At 33.2% G+C, this 23,266-nt stretch overlaps 1 protein-coding gene across 1 annotated transcript in view; it reads left to right on the top strand.

The window, feature by feature from the left end:
- The window catches only part of ADAMTS6 (ADAM metallopeptidase with thrombospondin type 1 motif 6), a 222,699-nt gene that overhangs the window by 103,888 nt on the left and 95,545 nt on the right, over nt 1–23,266 (top strand). Inside the window, exons 9-11 of the mRNA XM_036279502.1 lie at nt 33–179; nt 9,433–9,574; nt 20,461–20,568. Of these exons, the coding sequence (XP_036135395.1) occupies nt 33–179; nt 9,433–9,574; nt 20,461–20,568 (397 nt within the window). The remainder of the gene's footprint in view (nt 1–32; nt 180–9,432; nt 9,575–20,460; nt 20,569–23,266) is intronic.

Genomic DNA, 23,266 nt, shown 5'->3' with positions numbered 1-23,266 from the left:
ATGTTTCTTATGTTTCTCCCTTGTTAAAACAGTTTTGGTATGAACCATGATGGAATTGGAAATTCTTGTGGGACGAAAGGTCATGAAACAGCAAAACTTATGGCAGCTCACATTACTGCAAATACCAATCCTTTTTCCTGGTCTGCCTGCAGTCGAGACTATATCACCAGCTTTCTAGAGTAAGTAATCTCTGGAGAGTGATGATGAATTGCTCTAGAAGTAAGCCATTGGTAGAAGCCTAATATGTAGTGCTTCAAATTTTGCATAATGAGTAACTTTTATAGGGACCCATGACATTTCGGGCTGTTCCAAAAGTACTTTATTATATCGTTGTTGCAAATTTTTTCCTTCATACTCAAACAGAACTTACTGAATAGATTAGAGAAACTGGAGCAAGGATTTAAGTGGGGTTGATGATGTGGGTGTTAGAAATGTTCAATAAGTGGAAGTAATGTCAGAAAAAAATAGATTTATATAATTTAATAGAGCATAGGTCAAATTTTAATTCAGTGATTATACATTTTATTTTGTTGGTAAAAAAACAACAACAACAACTGAGTTCTATAAGAATGCCATAGTATCTAATAGTCACAAACAACAACAACAAAAAATCAAATACCCAGGAAATAAAATTGAAAATTTGTCTTTGAAAATTTATTAAGTGACACATCTTTTCTACAGTTTGGGACCTACTTTCTTGGTCTTTTAATGTATATTCCAAGAGTTGGATTACTGAACTGTGAAGAACATAAATTAGTGAATGTATAACGATGTTTAGGAAAGCAGATGTTCTTTCACATCTCACCTGCTGTAGGGCCTCAGTATTGAATTTGCAAACTAATAGACTTAGGTCTCACTTTCTAACTGTGTGACCTTGGGCATGTTACTTCACCTTTATAATCTTCATTGACCTCATTTCTTAAATGAGTTTAAGCAATAATACATACATTCAAGTTATTATGTGTGTAATTATTTCTAATGCTAAAATTTATTAAAAACACTTAAGAAACATTAAGTGGTAAATATTATTATTTTAAATGATTATCAAGGTTTTCAACTGTGTGGCTGTCATTATTGTCAACAATTTTGTACTATTTTTTTCTTGGGGAGAAGAGATTAAATACTCTGTGAAAAAGTGAGTCATACATAAAGCACGGGTGAGCAACAGAAATTCTTTTTAAAAATTGTCTTTTCAAAGTTCACATTAACATGATGATAATGTAACATTTTAAAATTTCAGATAAGTTATGTAGAGTAACATTGTTCATTAAAGTTTTGGTTCATATCCGCGAATGGCCTGATCATATTCTGAAAACGTATAATTACATATTTTTTCAAGAGCCTCAACAAGAGATTTTCAATGATCTAATACAATGCTTTGCTCGAAGATTAAAAGATAAATGTTTAAAAGGGGCACTTATGAATGGAATAATCTAATAATGAAATGGAAGGAACTGGAAATTCACTTCAGGGGCAGTTCTTCTGCATCACCTCACAATTGTCAGTCCTGGTGGTGGATGATGGTAGCGCTGTGCTTGTCCGGTGCTGGAGCTGCGTGAGGGCCATCAGGGTGGACCACAGAGAACGTGTTTGACATCTTTTGGTAGTTTTTTTTAACAAAAAGCACTAGCAATATCTTTTCCAAGATGTTCTTTTTAAAAATGAGATCATATTACCTAAATTTAAACATCGTTGAAAATCTGCTTTCCCCAGAAATCAAGCCAGATCTGCCATTTCTCCCTTGACTTGGCTCATGTTTTTATAATGGAATCTTAGTGTCTGTCACCAGAAGGACAAACTATATAACATGCTTAGTATTCCTGTGCATTTCCAAAGGCTTCCCTCTTGTTCTTTTCAATTATCTTTTTTTGTTTGTTTGTTTCTCTATCCCATTTCTATTGCACAACCCATTTGCTAGGACTGTCTCTAAATGCATACTAAATACAAGGACCAGTTTTCATCTTTTGCCAGCACCTACCTAATTGACACAGAGTTATGGCTGTTAAAACACTCCAAAAGGAAATCCCAAAATTGCTGATAAAATACGGTTAAGAAATCACCACTGGTTTGGTGAGAAATTTAAAATTCTTATTAGTTGCAATAAAGTATCCCATTGAATTAATTAAAATAATTAATACAAAGAGCATTATTTAAGCCTTATTGCCTCTTTGCATTTCATATGTATAAGCATGATTAGTGTTGACAGGGTCCTAATGGGCTTATTTATCCTATATTTTATAAAAATATTTGTTGTGCATTCTCTGGGGGATACTCACAAAATTAAAACCATTTATGAGAGATAGATGTGAAAGACAATGGGTAGGGATTTGGGGAAAAGTTGGCTTTCTGCCCCCCACCCCTCCTTAATAATAAACTAAACAACTCTGATCATAATCTGACCAAGCAATAAAGGTTTTTAAAACACAAGGTCTTTTAATAAGGTCAGTTTACTGGAGCACAAAGACATAATAGTAACTTTCTTGAATTTCTTTGTTCCTTTTTATTAATGCAGTGGACTTAATTGCTTTAGCAGCTATGTGTGATATTTTTAAAAATCTAGTGATATTTTGATCAGGGATTGAGGTTACATTTATGTTTTATAGTTGGCTCAAAAAGACTCATAACATTTTATTTCAGTTTCTCCTCTCAGGAAAAAGAAATCTGTAAAGATGAATTGTTTAGGAACTGCAGCCCAGCCAACAAAATGCATACCTTTCTCTACTTAGTGACTGTATAGGCCAAAGATGATGGTGGATTTTAACAATGAGCTTTCTATGATTTATAGATTCACTATTCACTATGTTCAACTGAAAACCATTCCATGGCCTTTCAATGCCAATACAGTGAAAAGTCTCTCATGTCATTCTGAAACACTACATGCTATTGATCAGTCAGGAGATGGTGTTTACCAACTCCCAATATTTTTTTTCAGATTTCTTAAACTCGGTGATTCAATAAGTGGTTCATGAATCGCCCAGAAGCCGTCCTGATTAAATAATAAAGAACCTATTTCCGTTAGAATGGACGTGTTATGCCAGCTTCTGATGTTTTCGCCGACGGCTTTGCAGGTAGTGTCCTTCCTATCTGCCTGCGGGACTTATTTATTTATTTACTTAGACAGTGGAGAAAGATGAACCTGGTATCATGGCTCACTCTCACTATGACCTTGGGCTAATCTACCAGGCAGTGGAAGGCAGCTGGAAGTCATTTAGGCCAGTTTTTTTTTTCTTTTTTCCCCTCATATATTTCCCACCACTTAGTGGTGGTAGAACAGAGTAATTTCATATAGTTCTTTAAAATTGTGAGGCCTCTGTGATTCAACTTGCTCTATTTCAATTAAAGTCTGTTACATTGTTTGAACTGCCAAAGATCCATAGCAAAATCTCCTGTAGTTCCAAATTAACTAGAGACTCCATTTCTACGAAAAGGGTGGAAGCTGAACACAGGAAAGGTGGCATTATGGCTGAGGGTGAGCTAGGAAGACAGGTGAGTGTAGCTACAAGAGAAATGATGTTGGACGGACAGGATGACTGAGGCACTCACCTTTCTTCTGCAGCATTTACCTTTGAAGACCAATGTCAGTGATCTATTAGACGGAAAACAGTTTTATAGATGGGACCCCTTTTTTACGTGGAACCCATGGAACACCTTAGAAAAACAGCTTTCTCCTCCTTCCATTTATCTGACAGGTTTGGGGGACTTTACTCAAACCCATAAATATCTCTGATAAGTCATACTTACCTAAGGAGAAAAGGCATAACTGAGAAAACCACCGTTAATGCAGTGCTTGCATATTGGAAGCTTCAAGTTTAGTTATGGTCAAGCACCCCTGTTATCCAGAGGACAAGAGAGAAAATTCTGACTTAAAGTCACTCATTTTAGGGAGATAATGTATTGTTAGTTTTGTGAAGACTGATACAGCAGTTTATGAGAATATAGTAGATAAGATTGATGCCAACTTTATTTCTTTTTGTTTAATTTAGGTATATTAGCACAATTCTGTGAAAAATAATACATGATGGCACTAAATGTTAACTTTTTGTTGTTGTTAAGAAGCTGTTAAGATATGTACAGAGTTGTATAGAAAGATTTATTTTTTAGGTTAACCCTCTATGTTATAGACTGAAGGTCTATACTTTATAGCATAATTGTTCAAGTGAAAAATAAATCTACAATTACAATTAGGGGTATGTCCTCATGTGTTCTGGAAACAAAGCCAAGAGTGCATATTTTACATAGGGGTCCGTAAATTTTAGTTGAAGACTCCACTCTGGCTCATGTTCCCATTTTCAAGGCTAACTTTTGAGCTATGTAAATAAGACTTCTCTAAATTAGAAGTAGAATACATAAAATATGACTTTGCTATCATGCTGCAAGGATTTCTGGAAATGTAAATATAGTTTGATTTACTAAGAATTTCATAATCAAGAAAAAAGCATGTTCTCAAACTGAAACACATTTTTTTGCCTTGTCTTAGAAGCATAAACAAAAGAAGAGTCTAAGAATTCAATAATTATGAATATTGGTGTACATTTTAACTAGGATTGAGCTTTTAGTTATGAAATCTATGCTGCTAGGGAAATAATCATAATTCTATTTTTTATGTATACCTTTTTGCTCTGGACACATGTGATTGTTTTTTTAATCCTCACTTGAGGATATTTTTTTCCATTTATCATCAGATAGAGTAGGGGGAAGAGAGAGAGAGAAACAATTGGTTGTCTCCCACACAACGCCAACGTCCCGAGATGAACTGCAACTGAGGTACATGCTCTAGATCGGATTTGAACCTGAGACTCTGGTTTGTGGGCCGATGCTCTAACTACTGAACCAAACTGGCTAGGGCTGGACACATGTATTTTATGCTTAAATATAGTAAGTTGTATTAGCATCTCATAGATGGAAACTACTAACAGTGTCCTTCATTTTATTTATTAATGAGCTAGGTGTATGTGTTCTGAGTCGAAGTATTCTCATATGCCTCTAAGGCACAAACAATTTATTATTATTATTTTAATCCTCACCTGAGGATATTTTTCCATTGATTTTTCAGATAGGGTGGGAGGGAGGAAGAAAGGGAGGGAGAGGGGGAGAGAGACAGACATCGATGTGAGAGAGATACATCAACTGGTCACCTCCTACACCACCCCAACCAGGGCAACCGAGATACATGCCCTTGACTGGAATCAAACCCGCAACTCTTTGGTCTTTGGGCCAATGCTCCAACTACTGAGCCAAACTGGCCAAGGTCAAATAATCTGTTTAAAAGTGTTATTTGATGAGAAAGTTCAAGAAGATTTATATATAATATCACTACTGCTATTATTTTGATAGTAGTAGCATGAATAACACTAGGCTCAGCATCATGAGAATTATATGGTTAAATTCATGAGCGAGAACCCTAGATTAAATAAAAATTACTCATAATCTTTAATTTTGTTAAAAGGAAATAATTATAAAATATAAAAACAAACCTTACATCTAATATTTTTAAGAAAGGTAAAACATTTGTACCAGAGACCTATACAAAAATATTCATATCAGCATAATTTGCAATTTCCAGAAATTAAAAATAATTCAAATGTTCATTTAATATTTGTTGCATAGTCTTAAATGAAATATTAGAGAACAATATATGAAAAAATACTTGTGACATAGTCTTAAATGGAATGTCAAAGAACAATATAATTGGACAGGCTATAGTTATACACATCAGCAAGGATATATCACCCATTTCTAATACTGAATAGAAAACCTATGGTATGACTCCTAGTATATAGAGTCCAAAAACAGGCAGATGAATATTAGGAGGTAAAACCACTAATAAAATGAAGGAGATTATTATTAGAAATTAGAATTTAGTTACTTCCTGAGGGGAAATGAAGGGTGTGATTGGAATAGAGTTCTTAGTAATTTTTTAAGGAGAAAAAAAAAAAATAATAAAGAAAAGCAATTCCAGGATTAAATATACATCTCTCAGATCTATGTCTTCTACTTTCTATACCTATACCTGTGATACTTCACGATGGTAATTGATGATTTAGAAGCATGGAAATGTCCAGAATTATTAACTTCTTTCATTTATTTATTATTTTCCTTTATTGATTTGAGAGACAAAGATAGAAACATTGATGAGAAAGAACATCAATCAGTCGCCTCCTACATGTTCCCCACTGGGGATTTGGCCCACAACCTGGGCATGTGCCCTGACCGGGAATCCAACTGGTGACCTCTTGGTGCATGGGGTCAACCCTCAACCACTGAGCCACACTAGCCAGGCCAGTTATTATTTTCTAAGAATTAATTAATAATTTATCATGGTGATTTATAGATTCAACTTACTTGAAATTAGCAGACAAATTTTAGTAAACTTATGCAAAAAGTATTTTTGTTGCTTAACCCTCAGTTAAGAATTAAAATATGAAAATGACCCCACCCCCCAAATACTTTAAACAAAGTTTTATTGTGCAATATATACCAGATATTGTTACTAGGAGGAAACTATGTAGTACGTTCTCTCCAAAATGTAGAAACAATTTAAGTCAGCCTTGCCCCATACTTGCTTTTCTGGAGCCATTGATAATAGGTAAGACACTTGACTTGCAAACATTGGTAATTTGTACAATTGTCATCAAACTCACCTTAAAAAGCCTTGTTGATGCCACTTTCCTAAATATACATGTTCATTATTAAGGATTGATATGATTTTTCGCTCATATTTTAGTTTATATGATGTTTTATTATTCTGTAAAAATATACTGGAAAAGGAGAACATGACTTGTGTAGATATTCAATGAGACCACATTATTACATAGTAATAGGTCATTCCAAAGAACTGAAACAAAAATCCACTTTGGGATAAACTTTCTCCGAAGAATGTGGCCACGGTGACCACAGCACATGGCATTCTTCATTGTCTGGAGGCCCGTGCAATGGTCGGCGCACCCGGGGCTTTTAAAGAACGTAAACCACGACCGGAAGACGTTAATACCCGAGAACAAGAATGTTAAAGCGTGTTGCTTCCTTCTGGGTTAAGTCGATTTTTAGTTTGCTGTTGGGATAGATTTTTTCCCCTCAGTGTATCTATTTTTAAAATAGATAGAGAGAGAGAGACATCAATGTGAGAGAGACAGGGCCAGGGACTGAACCGCTACCAAAACACGTGCCCTTGACTGGAATTGAGCCCGTGACTCCTTGGTCTGCGGGTCAACATTCCAACTGCTGAGCCAAACTGGCCAGGGCATAGGTGAATATATCTTATATATTTAGGTGAATATATCTTATATTTTCCTTTGTATGCTATTGGCAGACGTTTTTACCTGTAGGACCCTGTACTTAAGTACTGCAGTACTTCAATTTTTCCCATTGATTTATAGTCGTACTTAACTTGATATTTTATTTTTATTACATATTTAACTGCTTTCATCAAGACTTTTATAATTTTGCTGTAGAGATGAGGTTGATATTTTTGAAAAAAAAAATTAGGGAATTAAAAACTAATCCAACATAAACAACTAGTTTATGTTATCAAAATGGTGTATCTTCTTTCATTATACTTTTTTTTCTTTCTTTTATTTTCTTGCATTTATCTTCAGACAGAGCGGGAAGGGGAGAGGGGGGAAGAGAGAGAGAGACACACATTGAGTGGTTGCCACCCACACGACCCCAAACACGGCCAGGGACAAACTGCAACCGAGGTACGTGCCCTTAGCAGGAACTGAACCCGGGACTCTCTGGCCTGCAGGTCGACGCTCGAACTGAGCCAAACTGGCCAGAGCCCATTATACTTTTCACATTGACATTTGTGTCATTAACCTTAATATAAAATGTTGAATTTAGTAGTAGAATTACATTTGCCTAAAATTTGCAGACCCATATAGATTAAATATATTTTATATTGTAAAATAAAAGGAATTTGCTATTTTTAAAATTCATAAAACAATAATTCTCTTACTGAGGTACATGGTAACTTTTAAAAGTACAAAAACAAGAAATAAAAAAGCATCCTGTCATGAAAACTGGGTAGCTGGGTGAAAAAAAAAGTTGTTCTCTATCAGGTAGCTACCTTGAGCAGTGACAAGTAAAATGATTGTAATAGGCAATAGTAAAATCCCTCTATATTAATACTGTATTTAATGTTCCATCAAAATAGTTGTATTGATTAAAAATTAATCAACAAAGGCATAAATGAAAGGGAAAATGTATAAAGAAGACTGTATTCTGTCCCTTAGGTCTCCCCCCCACCCTGGGGTCTTTTAATCTATCACCTTATGAATCGTATGTTTTAATTTTTAAAAAGTATTAATTTGCTGCTGTGCAAATATATGTTTGTATATAGCAAATTAACTTTTACATTTTAAGAATATGATAAAATTTAAAGCAAATATCAAACTCATTATTATGCATGGTTCTTTCTTACTTATCTATAAATGAAAATTTGTACTGTCCTAAATAATAGTTGAGGAACTTCTACTTGTGAAATTATTTTCCTTTGGCAAAGCAGATGGAAAAGATTTGGGAAAAAAAAACACACAAGTGCTGGCACAATTGACAGGAATGTTGGAAAAAATTTTTAAATGTTGGCATAGGAATTCTTTAAAAATTCTAACTTACATGTGAAATGAAAGTAAAAAAGCATCTGTCCTATTTTATGCACACTGACTAAATAAAAATGAACAATTATATTTAGCAAAGTATAAAGCTCTTTAAACTAAGGTATTCTGTCTAGTTTTTGGCAATCTTTATGTTATTTGTTCCACTGAATTAAAATATTATGTTTGAGTGCAAGCACACTTTGAAAAGCAGAAACTATATAGAGAGGAGAACATTCCCTTTCCTAACTCTGATGACCCTAGATGAAATATGAAATTTTTGAGAGACTAAACACTTGTAATATACTTGAGAGGAGAACTTTGGATCTTGGCCTCATCTGTCATTCAGCCCATTTATTATTGAAATATTTCAAGAACCTTTGGACATGTCATCTATTGTTCTGCCCAAAGTGGAAATATATAGATTAAGTCTTTAAGGATTACAACCACAACTTTTTTTTTATTTTCCACATTTTATGTTTTTAATTCTACTACCAGATGTGGTTATATTTTCACTGAAAACAAACAAGAAACTTACAGCAATGTGAAAATCTGTTTTGATTCCTTCAGAAATTAGTTTAAATCAGTGTTTTAAGGCCAACATGACATTTTCAGATTGTTGTCTGAGATACTTTTATTATGTCTTGGTGCTGGAAAAAACTACTGGAGCGCTTATTCAGGTTTCAGTAAAGTTATTTTGCCATGTGATTATTTCTTGGTAGAATGTATTGTTTTTCATGCATCAAGTTATTAAAACAAAAAGCTCAAGACCTGGTTTCATAATTGTGATTGAAATAGTCCATAGTGTACCTAATTTCCTTTGATCCTTTATGTTGAACAGTTCAGGCCGTGGTACTTGCCTTGATAATGAGCCTCCCAAGCGTGAATTTGTTTATCCAACTGTGGCCCCAGGTCAGGTGTATGATGCTGATGAGCAATGTCGTTACCAGTATGGAGCAGCATCCCGCCAGTGTAAATATGGGGTAAGAAGTCTCATCCTTATGTTTAGTCATTTCTGTGTGTTCTTTCATGACACAAATGTTAGGATGGAGTTTTGATGAATAGAATTTACCTCTGGTAACATCATTAATGCAAATATGGCCTTTGACACTGCTCTTTTTCTGAAATTTCTGTAATGTCTATCTCTAAATGTTTAAATAATCCTAAATTAAACAAATTTCAAATGTCTTGTGAGAGATGCTAGTCGAATTTTGATAATTTCTAATGTATTTCTTCTTTAAGTCCTGTGTTTATGATGTCAACTTTAGTGTATCTTAAGAAATGTTATGATTTTGAAACCTCTCCCCAACCCCCACCTTTTCTGGTACTCTAATAATTGGGTTTAAGGGCATTTTCATATTTCTTAAGGCTGGGAGGAGGCTTTAATTTATACTTTCTAGTACTGAGTCATTTCAAGTTGCTTCAATTTTCTGGCCACATTCTAACACAGCAACCAAGTGGGGACAAGGTGACATTAACCCAAATAAAGAAACAGGGAAACTTGCAGGTGGAAACGGGGGTGGGGGTGGGGATAGAGATCATGATTGACTCTACATGTCTGCCTAAGGAAGTCTCAGTATCTGTCTCAGAGAAATGGATACAAAATTCTTCTTGAGTTTCATAAAGAAAGACTTCATTGTCTAGGGTAGAGACATGTTTATAATTGGTATACATTATAAGCATGTTGGAAGAAAAAATAGGAATTTTAAATGTTTTCAAAAAATATTCAGGGGTGAAATATAAGTTTAAAGACTTGGTTCCTATTTTTATGCAAATAGTGTTTAAAACAATAAAAACAATTATGCTTTAATGTAGTTAAGACAAAATAATATATACACTGTACTGTACCTGACTTTTAAAACCTCCCTTGGGTGACAAGCCTATTGTTATTCATGGTCAGCTTCGACAGCACATTTTGTGCAATAGATTTAAAGATTATGCGCAACTATCTGAATATGTAGAGACTTGAGTAAAACTTTGGCCTTTCTTGTCTCTTTGTAAAGAGTTTTCTATTCTTATTTCTGTTTGATTTTAGGTTTTTTTTTCTTGAGTTGCTTTTCCCTCAGAAAATGTCAGTCAAACTTTATTCCCTATCTTTGTATGTACTTATAGTTCAGTAAATTGAAATTCATGATCAAATGAGATTATAAATTTTGTTAATTATTCTTTTCTATGGTCTTATTTCTTTGTTAGCAAGTAAAATAGTTGATTTATGTTTAGTTTTCTGTTGGAAATTGGGTTTCAACTCTACCTATATATTTCCATATTAGGTAGTTTATATTACCAGTTTTACAGTGTACATGGATATACTTATTCTTCAATGAACTAATACAAAAATTAACCTGATATTTCTACCTCTCTATATGTATATCTCATTTCAGATTAGTTGATATGAAGTGAGCTAAATAGGAATTGAGAAATTGTATATAATCAGTTATGTTCCTTATATTCAGCTTTTAGATTCTACTTCTCAATACATTATGTTTATAAACTTTTGTAATAGCTATCAAATAAAATCATAAAACAGAAAGACATTAACATCTTATAGTCTTAAACAATTTCATGTATTTTATTATGATTCCTTTCGCTTTGATTTGCAACGAAATGGTTTCCTTACACTCATGTACTATATGATAATGCTTATGCTAGTTTTTTATAAAGTGCTATATATTACTAACAAAGTTTCTTGAGTCATAATAGGTTCTTTATAATCATCCCGCCTCTTAAGTTTGTGCCTGAAAAATTAGGTTTTACACAATTGATAATACCCAAACACACTCCATGGTTTATCTGGTGAATCAATATGGTTTTAAAGGATTCTAAATGCTCCTTTAGAAACAGTAGTGGCTCTGAAGGGGAATTGAGTCAGGTAAACAGGTCATACTTGAGATGGTAGCTAAAGGGAAAACAACCAACTTTGATTGAGATAGCTGAGTTGAACATCCTGAGATGGACACTAAACATAAGAACTGAGGCTTAGAAGAGCGCTGTAGAATTTTAGTGAGGGGTTACATCTGGTGTTGAAGCATCATGAAATGATCCCTGTTTCAACTAGCAGGTTTCTAATGATGTCAGGAAAGATACTCAACAACCACAAAATGACCCATAACTGCATCAGCGATCAGCTTCCCATTTCTTCCATTTTGGTCATTGCTGGGGTTACAGTGTTTACATCTGTAGTCATGAAAAATCTTGCCTGAATTCTTTGTGAATAGGCTCATTAATATACATGTTATTTACATTTGGGCATTTACATTAAAACTTTTTTTTGTTTGACTCCAGGACATTTTCCACCATTATCCTTGTATATTATCCTTGTACATTTATATTTTCTAGAGATTCCTTAATTCCATTAAAAGTATGATGAGATTGGAGTGGCTATAAATACAAAGAACAAAACTGCCCAGTGCAGTATACAGAATAATCTAGTTGTTTAATGTAGTAATTTATAAAGGGTGTATAGTTTCTGGTATTTACATGGTCTTTTCTTTCCTGAGGTACTTCAGACTGCTTTTATTAAAATTGTAATTATTTTATAATGTTTTATAGATGAGGGAACCAAAACTACAGAATGTGATTTACCTACTCCAAGGTACAAAATAAAAATAGGTCTACACCTGCCAGTTCCGCTTTCTATTAGATACAGTAAATACGTTAATAAGACAGCAGATGTATTTTATTTCAGGAGACATGTTTTCTCAATTTTCATACACAAATAGTAAATAAGGAGAATGGGAGGAAAATTTTGGAGGTGATAGATGTTTATGGCCTTTTTATGATGATGGTTTCATGAGTGTATCATTACCTCCCAACTTATCAAGTTATATGCATGAAATATGTACAGCTTTTTGTATCTCAATCATGCCTCAATGAAGTAGTTTTAAAAAGAGAGATGAGTGCTTGCCACAGTTAGATTTAAAACCCAGGACAAAATCAGAGAAATTTTATAGACATCATGGCTTTGTTTAAATTATTATTATCTATGAAGTTTGTCACCCTTTACATAGACTTAAGAGTTGGCACATAAATGCATAATAGTATGCTGCACATTGTTTTTGCTTACTTAAATGTAGAACTGAACAGTGTTTTATCAATAGACCACGTGATCTAACACATGGTTACACAATGGAACAGAATAATTTTTGACAGAATATTTTCAATAGCAGGACTGCTTACCATTAGTTACTACCTATGACCTCAAATTGACCATCAATAGATTTTACTCAGACACTTTTTTCCAGTGAACGGCAGCCAAGTTGTTGTAAACTCCAGACAGCAAAAGGATATGACAAGCACACAGAGTGCTTTTCATTTACCTGGCACATGGCAGACATTCAGTAAATGTTTCCTTTCCTCTCTGAGTGTCTGCCATCCATGGTACCAACTCTGTACAGCTGATATGCTGGTATCACTTTAGGAGAATCAGCCATCTGTACTTTTGGGAGCATATTAAGATATTTTAAGGGTCACATTTTGATTCATCCTTCAATCTCATTAACATACTTGGAAGTACATATAAGGGAAGTTTAAAGAAATTAAATTTGAGTAGCCTGCAAAAAAGAAAGCTAAATGTTGGCCTCAAAACCATAGAACATTTATTATAGTTTGATTGCTGGTAACAAATTGTTCTTCTTTTCTACCAAGAGCATTAAAAACACAGTGGCCTTAATTATTACAGCTGGAAGGTTGTAGATTAGGTAGTAGGAACTATTTCAAGTTATTAAAATTGGAGTTCTGCACTGAGAGAGATTATAAAATCACTTTGCCTGAAGATTATAAGGTGGTGTAAAAATCAGTGTGGTCTGATACAGGTTTAGGGATTAAAAGACATGGAATTCTTTTAGCACCTCAATATTCTTTTGGTGTCCAAATGTGTATATTGATCAAACATATACTTGACAAGAACTTGATTTAAATTTTATTTTCCCTTAAATTTCAAGCCAAAATTATAGGTTCATAATCACTTGTATCCTTAAAGTTCAATAGTTTTCACTGTGGGTTGCTTCTTAGAAGTACTTTTAAAAACCACTTAATCATTTTTTTACTCCCCTCAAATTGATGATTAGTTATTCGATCTGAATTAGTTTTTTATGTATTTATCACACGCTCTCTCTCTCTCTCTCTCACACACACACACACACACACAGCTCTTCTAGGCTCTCTTGCACTTAATTTACTCACATAACAGGATTAACCTATTTAAAGCTGAAATAAGGGTACATTATTCTCTTTCTTCAGATGGCTACTAAACACCTGGAGCCAGGCCATGGGGTCACCATATGTTGGTTTTCAATTTTCTTTTGTGTGATTCAATGATAAGTAACCTTTCTAATCACTGATGCTCCTTCTTGACCTCTTCTGGGCTCTGCTCTCCCTCTTGGCCATAAGGATCCTTTATTGCAAACAGCTGTTGAGAGATGTTACTGATAGGGTAATGAGGACAAAGAGAATGTTTCATATCCACAGCCAAGGACCCAAGATGGCATAGGGTTTAGGATTTCCCAAGGGCAGAAAATTTGTATCACTTTTATGATCTGTACAGTTAAAAAATAATAATAAAACAAAAACAATTTAGCAATAAAGATGCCATTTTCTCTTCACATTCTATTTTACTTCCTTAATAATATATTAAATATAATTTTTTTTTTTACTTTTATGATATTTTTCCCTCTTATGTAAACTGCTTAGTTTAGTTTTCCCAAGTAAATCCAGGGGCTTTTCTTCCAATTTTTTAGTATCATTTAACAGCTATAGTTACTTGAAAAGGGGGGAATTTTAGAGAATATAATTCTGATTTCTTTTATTGTTTTGAAAGGGTCTTTGACTATAAAATAATAAATTATTCTGCTTATCAAAAGGAATCCTAGTTCAATTCTTTAGAGAATTATTTTCTGAGTGTCAGGTAAATTATTTTACATTACATTTTGCAATTACCTTAAAACTCTACTCTCTTATGACTTTATATTTGCTAATATTATTTATTGTTAATGTTTGCAATCACTGGCATTCAACTGAAAAATTAAATAGATTAGATATCTGAGAGTTGATATTAAAATTTTTAATAAATAAGAATATTTTAATGTCTTATCTTTTGGAGTACTTTTGAGGAGTATGTTAATAGTACTTTTTGAAAATCCAAATACAAGTGGTAATGTTACACTTAGAAATTCCAATGATAATAATATATGCATTGATGTCTAAGGTCATATACTGAGTGAATATGTTATGAATTAGTACATAATAGTTTTGGAGATATTTTCTTTTAAAATACTGGTAGTACAAGGTAGGAGGGTATTATGAACACTGAGTGAAATTTTTTTATTATATTAGACTACAGTGTAAGCTTTACTAATGAGTTTTGATTGGCCAGTGACATTTCTCAGTTCTGATATATTTAAGTGAAATAAGGAAGTAGCTTAGTTGTTTGGAGATGTTTTGGACACTGATATTAGAAAGACTTGATTTAAGTCTACATTTAGTTAGGACTGAAGCAAATTGCTAAATCTTTCTGAAACTAAAGTTTCTCACCCTTTCTAAAAAGATTTTAATGAAGATTAAATGAGATAAAAAAATAAATATGCGTACACAGTAGTTGACAGTATGCCCTGAAAAAGTGTTAGTTACTTTCATTTTTTTTCCTGCCTACAATGTTGCTGCTAAGAGGTCATGAAGTGTAGGCTGGAGTTTCTCTAATGAGGGGAGATTCAGTTTATTTCATCATTGTTTAGCTCTGAATTTGGAAGATATTTTTACACATTGAAATCTGCCCCCCTCTTAGCTTTTTTTTTTTTTTTTACAGTTTGAGAAATAATAGACATAAAAATCACTGTATAGGTTTAAGGTGTACAGCATAGTGGTTTGATTTACATGTGTTGTAAAAAGATTGCTACAGTAGGTTTAGTTATCTTCTATCATTTTATATAGATATAATAAAAAGAAGCTATACTCTGAATTTAAGTCTTAATTTTTATGAAAGTGGCCTCTGTTGGAGGCAGATACCTTCAAAGACCTGTATCTCTAAGAAGGAAGCATCACAAGCCACTGGGTTAAGGCTACAAAGGAGCAACTGCTTGGGATGCTTGAACATCCAGCAGAGATTTAACTGTCCAAATGTTTAATTGGACTATAGATGTTTTGTTTGTTTACTGGCTACAAAGTTACACTGGTTTTAAGTGGCCTCTTCTAATTCTTTCCCCCCCCCATAAACCCTGTTTTGTTCGTAAATGATTTTGCAGAATGCAGGGTTTTTTCACAGAATGTGTGTATCATCTTTTAGCAGAAAGCTTGTATGTATCAGAACCAAAAAAGGAAGGCAAGGGTGTGCCAGAAAGGAAAAGTTTTAGTTCAGGTGATAGGCTGGTGAGTTGATGTTGCCCATGTTGGAATAGGAGAAAGTCATCTTGGGCATGAATTAAGAAACTGGAACTAAGACCATTTCATAAAGTTAGAATTTTGGAAGGGTCATCTCTACTGTGAAGACAGAACACAATGGAAGTGTCTGTCTTTTGCTCTGATGAGGAAAAATAGCTCCCATGAGGAACTGAAGCCCTAAGCTTGTACATCATATAAGAATAGAGTAAGACTTTGTCTATATACATGTGCTGACAAAATGAATCAACATGAAAACTGATTCAATGAAATCTTGGGAGTGTACTATAGAAACAAATGCATGAACCTATACTTCTGTAACTCAGGAGGTACAAGATGCTCAAAGATAAGTCACTGACTATATACTTGAATACAAAATAACAAACAGCATGAGAATACAGTCTACCATGAAGTCAACAAGGTCAATGAGCAGAAAGAATACCACCCCAAAAGAAAAATATATGGGTGATATGAAAAGAGGTTAAGAGATATGATGGTTTGAATGAAAAGGTCCAATAAACATTGAGTAGGAGTTCCAGAAGAAAGAACGGGAAGAGGTATTTTAAAAGAGACAATGACTAATAGTTTTTTAGAATCAAAGAAAGATACAAATTCCCAAAGCATGAGTCCCAAGTAGATAAATAAAAAGAACACTTAGATCCAGTGGTGAAATTACACTAAACCAAAGATACAGAACTCTTGAAAGACTTTATCATAAAGAAACAGCAATTAGACTGACAGGTGACTTTTCATCAATATTCCATTAAAGTTTCCAGATAATAATGAACTTAATACCTTCAAATGTCAAGGTAACATTAAATATTAGCCTGAAATTTTATATTCAACTAAGACATTTTAAAAATGAGGGGCAAAACAAATATATTTTCATACAACTAAGCATAAGAATTTCTTTGCTAGCCAAAGGATGTATGTCAAAAAGAAAGAAAGAAACATTGATGTTCAAGTTTGGGGTAATGAAAATTTTATTAGATTTTTGTAGGCGAGGAAAAATTTTCTCCAACAATTAGCAGATCAATACAGGATACCAACTTAAAGTTTTGCCAAGTGGAAACATGCTGTCAAGACTGCCATAAGCAAATACACTCTGCTGTGAATAATCTTATAGTCTATTGTGACACCTAAAAAGTAGAAAGAATAACACTTATTTTAAATAAGTACAGTTCATCAAAATAAAACATTTAGTATTGTAAAAAACTACATTGACATCATTCTTCTAATTTTGTCACAGAATATTAAACACTTTATCAAAGAGCAGGACCAATCTATAGCATTTAGGCTACATGTCTGCTTATACCCTACAATCTACTTGGTTCCTATGAACTGATAGTTTTTTCATAACACTAGTACAATGCCTGGTGAGGTAAATAGTAGATGCTTAACAAATATTCTTGAATGAATGGTAAATAATGCTATTACTTTTGTTTTACCAGGCAATCCTCCTAATTGGTTAGCAGTTGATCCCATGAAATTAGAGATGCCATTTGCAATTTTCAGTGTCATGTGACAGAAATTTCCAATAGTGGAGACTGTTGGTGCTTCTCTTTTCTTCCTTAAACTCAAGAGCAAGCTCAAAGACCAAATTTCTCCTGGAGAGTCTTCCCAAAATGAATTGTAGGGTTAGAGAAGATAATTAATTGCCCTAATATACAGGCAATGGTTTGTAAGTTCACAGAAATTATGAGACAAATCTTAATAAATCTTAACTTCTATAAATAAGCATGAAGATAACTATGTTCTTCTAGAGCTAAGCTGGTGGGTAGTCAAATCATTCAAGGAAATTAATCCACCTATAATGATGATTGTTACACAAATTCCCCAAGCAGCAAAAATTTTAGCAGGCATTTAACTTAATTAGAGCCTGGAACCTACCTTAGGGTACTTATTTAACAGCTAACATACGTGTACAATTGTAACTGACACATCTATGCAAGTATGCCATTCATGTTCTGAGATCCAGCAGTTTAGAGAAAGCAGGGTATTTCTAAAGATGTGAAATTGTTCTCAAGTTCTTTCAGAAAGTGTCCCTCTTGCTTTCTTGGTATGATATAACATTTTCTTGGATTTTATCTTTCAAGAGAGTTTATTTTTTAATCTTGGGAAATCTTAATTTGGATATCAAATTCTTTTTTATCCAAGTTGAATACTAGATGAGAGATCTAGTTGAAAACTCTTCAGAGCATTCTCCAAAACTAGTTTAACATCTTTTCAGTCCCATACTTTAACCAGTATTTGTGAGAAGTTAATGCCCTAGCATAAGTTGAATCCCCAGAAACTGCCAAAGTAATAAAATCCTGTTAAAATTGGGAATCTACCTTTCAAAATGTGTCATTTTCTATAGGATACGGGTGCTGTCCTCAGAGGGCTCTCTATTGTGAATCTTGAGATTAAAGTTCTGTAACAAAGTATCTTGAACATTTGCTGTTTGGATAGAGATTTTCAAGGCACTTTTGAAAATAAAATTTTTGTAACTTGACTGAATGGTATGTTCTCCTAAGGGACACTATGAATATTGCCCTTTTCAGTGACAGAAATTTCATTGCATAGTTCTGCCTAAGTAAACTTTAGGCTTCTTTTACTTCTGTCTAAAATAATATTTAGGTCTAGTAAAAATCATTAAAGATCAGGAGTATGGGCCAGGAATATGCTTAATATTTTGTAATTTCTTAATACATTGTTCTAGCAATGATTGTCTGTTTTTGTGAACTCATTTTTTTTTTTTTTGAATGTGAGTATGTTTGATACATGGGAACAATATTTTAAGACTTTAAAATGTTAAACCTACTGCTTTTTAAATATTAAACTAAAAGAATAATATATTTAAGAACGTGTACTAAGAAACCATCTCCTGTAGAAAAGGAAGAATAACGTAATATAAATAACCTTCTCTTAAAACAGAAACTGAAGCCTTGAAAGAAAGTATAATTTGTAATAAATCGGATTGTGAGAACAGGAAAGTTTTATATTATGATTCACAGAACATCTTTTATTTTCAAATGCTTTAACTCTCTTCAACCTCAATAGTTCTCAAAATGGAGTTTAAAGTAGATAAATAAAGTAAGATAGAGTTTTAAGTAGATAATTTTTAAAAAGTATTTTTAAAGTCTAACAGAAATTGTATATCTCTTTCTCTGCTTGGTGAGAGGGGCTGGGAAGCATCCTAGAGAAGGACCCAGAGCGATCCCCCCAGTTTGCTATACTCTGTGAGGCATCCCCATTTTATAGGAACATTGGAGCCAATTCACTGTTACCACTTTATTTCTGAATTGTGATAACATGACATAAGTTCTCTTAAAAATGTTTTAACTGTGATATAATCAATGTATACTATGTTAGTTTCAGGTATACAACACAATGATTTAGTATTTGTGTATCTTGTGAAATGATCACCACAATAAGTCTAGTTTACATCTGTTACCAGATATGGTTACAAATTATTTTTGTCTTGTGATATGTGACATAAGTTCTTATCATTAAGTTCTGAGACTTTAAAGAACAGTTGGAGAACAATAATAATAGAAATGAATGTTATGTATAAATGTATCTTTGCATTCCAGAGTAATATATTTTTATTGCAAAAATAGTTTATATTTAGTGGTTCCAGTTTAAATTAAAAACGTGCAATATCATTAGTGATGCTAATTGATGATCGTATATAAAGAGAAACTGAAAATGTTGAATGTCTTCAAAGTAAGCTTTTTTGGCTATTTAAAACACTTTATTCAGGTAAATATTGAACAGCTTAGTTTAAAATCTGAGAGCAATATTTTATATTGCTGATATTAGAATAAGTGTTGTAATTTTTCCATGCTGAAGTAAGATAATGAGAAGTCATAATAAAGAAGACAAAAACCTCCAAGCAATGTCTGAAATATGTCAGTTATAGAAATGGCATATAAATAACATTTTTTTTCAAAACTAAATTTCCCTTTCAAGAAGGTGGTGTGCTACATTGCAAAAAACGTTGCTGGATTATTCTTTAGGCAACGTGGAATTTTAGAAATGACTCCTTGCCCATTCCTGTGGTCTCTTTTGTCTTGTTAAAATGGTCTTTATTTTAATATTATAGTAGATCTAAGAAGTCAAATACCTAACACCTCTCTATCAGTAATGGTTAACTTTGTTCTATTGTATATTCTTGAGAGTAATAAGCATATATTATCTTTCTACATATTCATTTTTTCTCCCTACTCTTCTCTATAAATGACATTTCTGCACTTTATTTTTAAAACATCTTAGTCAACATTAAAAACTAAGATATACTTGATCCAGTTAAATGAGAATTTTAAAGATAATCATTTAAATGATTCTGCAAAATGTATAACCCATTTTCCATAAGCGCCTCCTTCAAAATCCTTACTTTTGATGCTTTAGCAATAGCAAGAAACAAATAATGCTGAGTGAGTGTGGATATATTTTATGGAAGAGTGGACATGGTGTTAGTCTTTACTTCTGATCAACATGCTTTTGCCTTCTTTCCTAGGAAGTGTGTAGAGAGCTCTGGTGTCTCAGCAAAAGCAACCGCTGTGTCACCAACAGTATTCCTGCAGCCGAGGGAACACTCTGTCAGACTGGGAGTATTGAAAAGGGGGTAAGCTCAATTGACTTATTAGCTATTTGATAAGTGTTTGGTATTGATATTCAACCACTAGGAAATCATGCATATTAATTAAAATGTATTTGAGGAAATAATATATTTCTAGTCTAATAAGTTAATTGTCATAACTTGATATCTGCAAATATGCATTGTTTAGGAAATTACAGTGAATAACCATTATCTGAATCAGTTTCACCTTTCTATATATAATATGTATGAGTTAAGTTTATATAGAAAATGTCCTACAACAATTCTATGTAATATATTCTGCTTAGTTATCTGTGTGTTATTTATCTCTTTTTTTTTTTTCTGATAACAAATTACCAGGAAAATTATGTGATCCCAAAATATGTGATTACAACTAGAGTCATTTTTAAATTGCAGCATGAGAGAAAAGGCTAATAGTAGAAGGATATTAATACAATGTATTGAGCATAGACATTAGAGCTAAATAGTTTTGGTTTCATCACTGTAGTTTTTAAAAATATTATTAGAAATTACTGAAACAGATAGGAATACTTCATGCTGTTCCTGAAGTTCTTTAGGAATTTCTGTATATGTGAATCCTAGAATTTATTGCTATGGACTGAATTTATAATAATAACTACTATTGTCATCTGTTCTCAGTTCTGACTTCTTCCTTGTTAGTTGGGCTAGTTTCAACAAAGATTACACTGGATTTCAGCTTGCAATCTGATGTTTAAATAAAAAGAATGAAAGTTTTTGGGCAACTGTCACAGTTTATTAATCCTTGCTGACGGCTTCATTCAGGAACCATGACCTAGTGCCATGGCTTTTGATGGCTTTTCCATGCTGAGCTTAAAAATGTTGGTAAATTATGCTAAATGTATGAATTGGTAGGGTCATTTTTAAAGGATTAAGGATCTTTTTTTGAGACTATGTAAGTAGCCAATAAAAATACAGAGACCTTCGCACACTACCAAAAATTCCTTCTTTTTTTTTTTTTAACAAAGTAATAGAAAATATTAGGAACCGCATTCTTGAAACAACAGTCTAGGTTTACTTTGGAACCAACAATTCTTGTCAATGACAAGCAGCAATTTAAATCAATCTGTTCTTAGGAGAAATACACAACTGTAAGGGGGGAAGTCGCAGTGAGAATCTGTTTCTTTATTTGCCATTGATTATTATTCTTGTGATCTAGTCCATGGGGCCATAGTTTCTATTTGCTTGGAATAATACTATCACTAGGCCTGTTGGCTCTTTTTATTTGACTTTATTTCTTAACCTACAGCATAGAAATTTACTCTTTTTAATACCTCAGAGCCTTCCTAAAGCATTTTATAAATTATATAATCATTCCAAATAAACAGATCCCAAGTAGTGGCTATTTGAGAATACAATCATTTACACAATAAATACATATTTAATATCTTATCATTTGTGCTTAATTACAGGAACTTTAAAGGTTATATCTTATAGCTATGTGCATATCTGTGATATATTTCTAGTCTAATATTTCTTGAAAATTAAAGACAGTTTTGAGGGATATTTAGAAGACAGTCTTAATAATATTAAAACTAACAGTATTGAATTTAAATTTTGATAAACAAATAGAAGGGAAATATAATTCTTCCAGGCATAAATAATAATAAGCACAGATACAAAAATGAATAAAATGGGAAAAATGTATTTGATTTCTAAAGATTCACATTTTTAGTTTAGGTTGGTTGTCAACTTTTTTTTTTTTTTTCCATTCTTTTGTACAGATAGAGTGGGAGGGAGAGAGAGGAAGGGAGAGAGAGAGAGAAACATCGATGTGAAGGGGCACATCGAGTGGCTGCCACCCGCACGACCAACCAGGGCCGGGGACAAACTGCAACCGAAGTACGTGCCCTTAGCGGGAACCGAACCCGGATCTCTCCGGACTGCAGGCCGACGCTCTAACCGCTGAGCCAAACTGGCCAGGGCGGTTGTCAACTTTTTTATCCCTAATTCCTTTTTTCAAATGAAGTGTACATAATTGTGATATATTCATTAAAAAAATGGCAATGATCTGGTTAAAAGAATCTCTTGCCTGCCTCCTTACTCTGTCAGCTTTTGACCTACTTCAATAGAACATCTTGGACTCCATGAAAAACTAGTTAAGAACCTTGTAAGTGTAGCAAAGCTTGTGTACCAAGAGGTCATTCATAGTCACAACATTAGAGTTTAGTTTCATCAAGTCAACATATTGGATTTCACCATCTAAAATTATTCTACAAAACAAAAATCTTAGCCAGTGTTCCAGGGATATGAAAGGTCAATAGACAACTTTAGGAATGGCACTAAGAAGTCTTAAAATGAATGAATGAATAAAAATAGGCACATCTATCTGCCTAGAAAGAAAAAAAGAGAGCATGATAGGAGAAGACCCTAAATATATTCCTATAATTAACTTTGAATTTATGAAGAGGTTTTTAAAGAACTAGGTCAACCTATATTCTTAAGAAGAAAGCACAAAGGACTAGACATTTGAGCTGAGGAGTTCTTAATTTACTTTTTTAGTAACTGCATTTGTCATATCTTTTTACAAATTTTTCTTGTTGATTTTAGTTTTTTTTTTTTTTTAAAGAAAAGTGTGTTTACTATTGCCAGCTTGCAAATTTTCCTCTTAGGGCAATATCTATATGGAAATTAAACCAGAGCTCAGCACTTTGATTCAAATTAAAGCAGACATGCAAAGGGTTTA

This window comes from Molossus molossus, unplaced genomic scaffold (assembly GCF_014108415.1).
Source record: "Molossus molossus isolate mMolMol1 unplaced genomic scaffold, mMolMol1.p scaffold_m16_p_3, whole genome shotgun sequence".
Lineage (NCBI taxonomy): Eukaryota > Metazoa > Chordata > Mammalia > Chiroptera > Molossidae > Molossus > Molossus molossus.
This window is presented reverse-complemented; position numbering and strand designations above follow the sequence as displayed.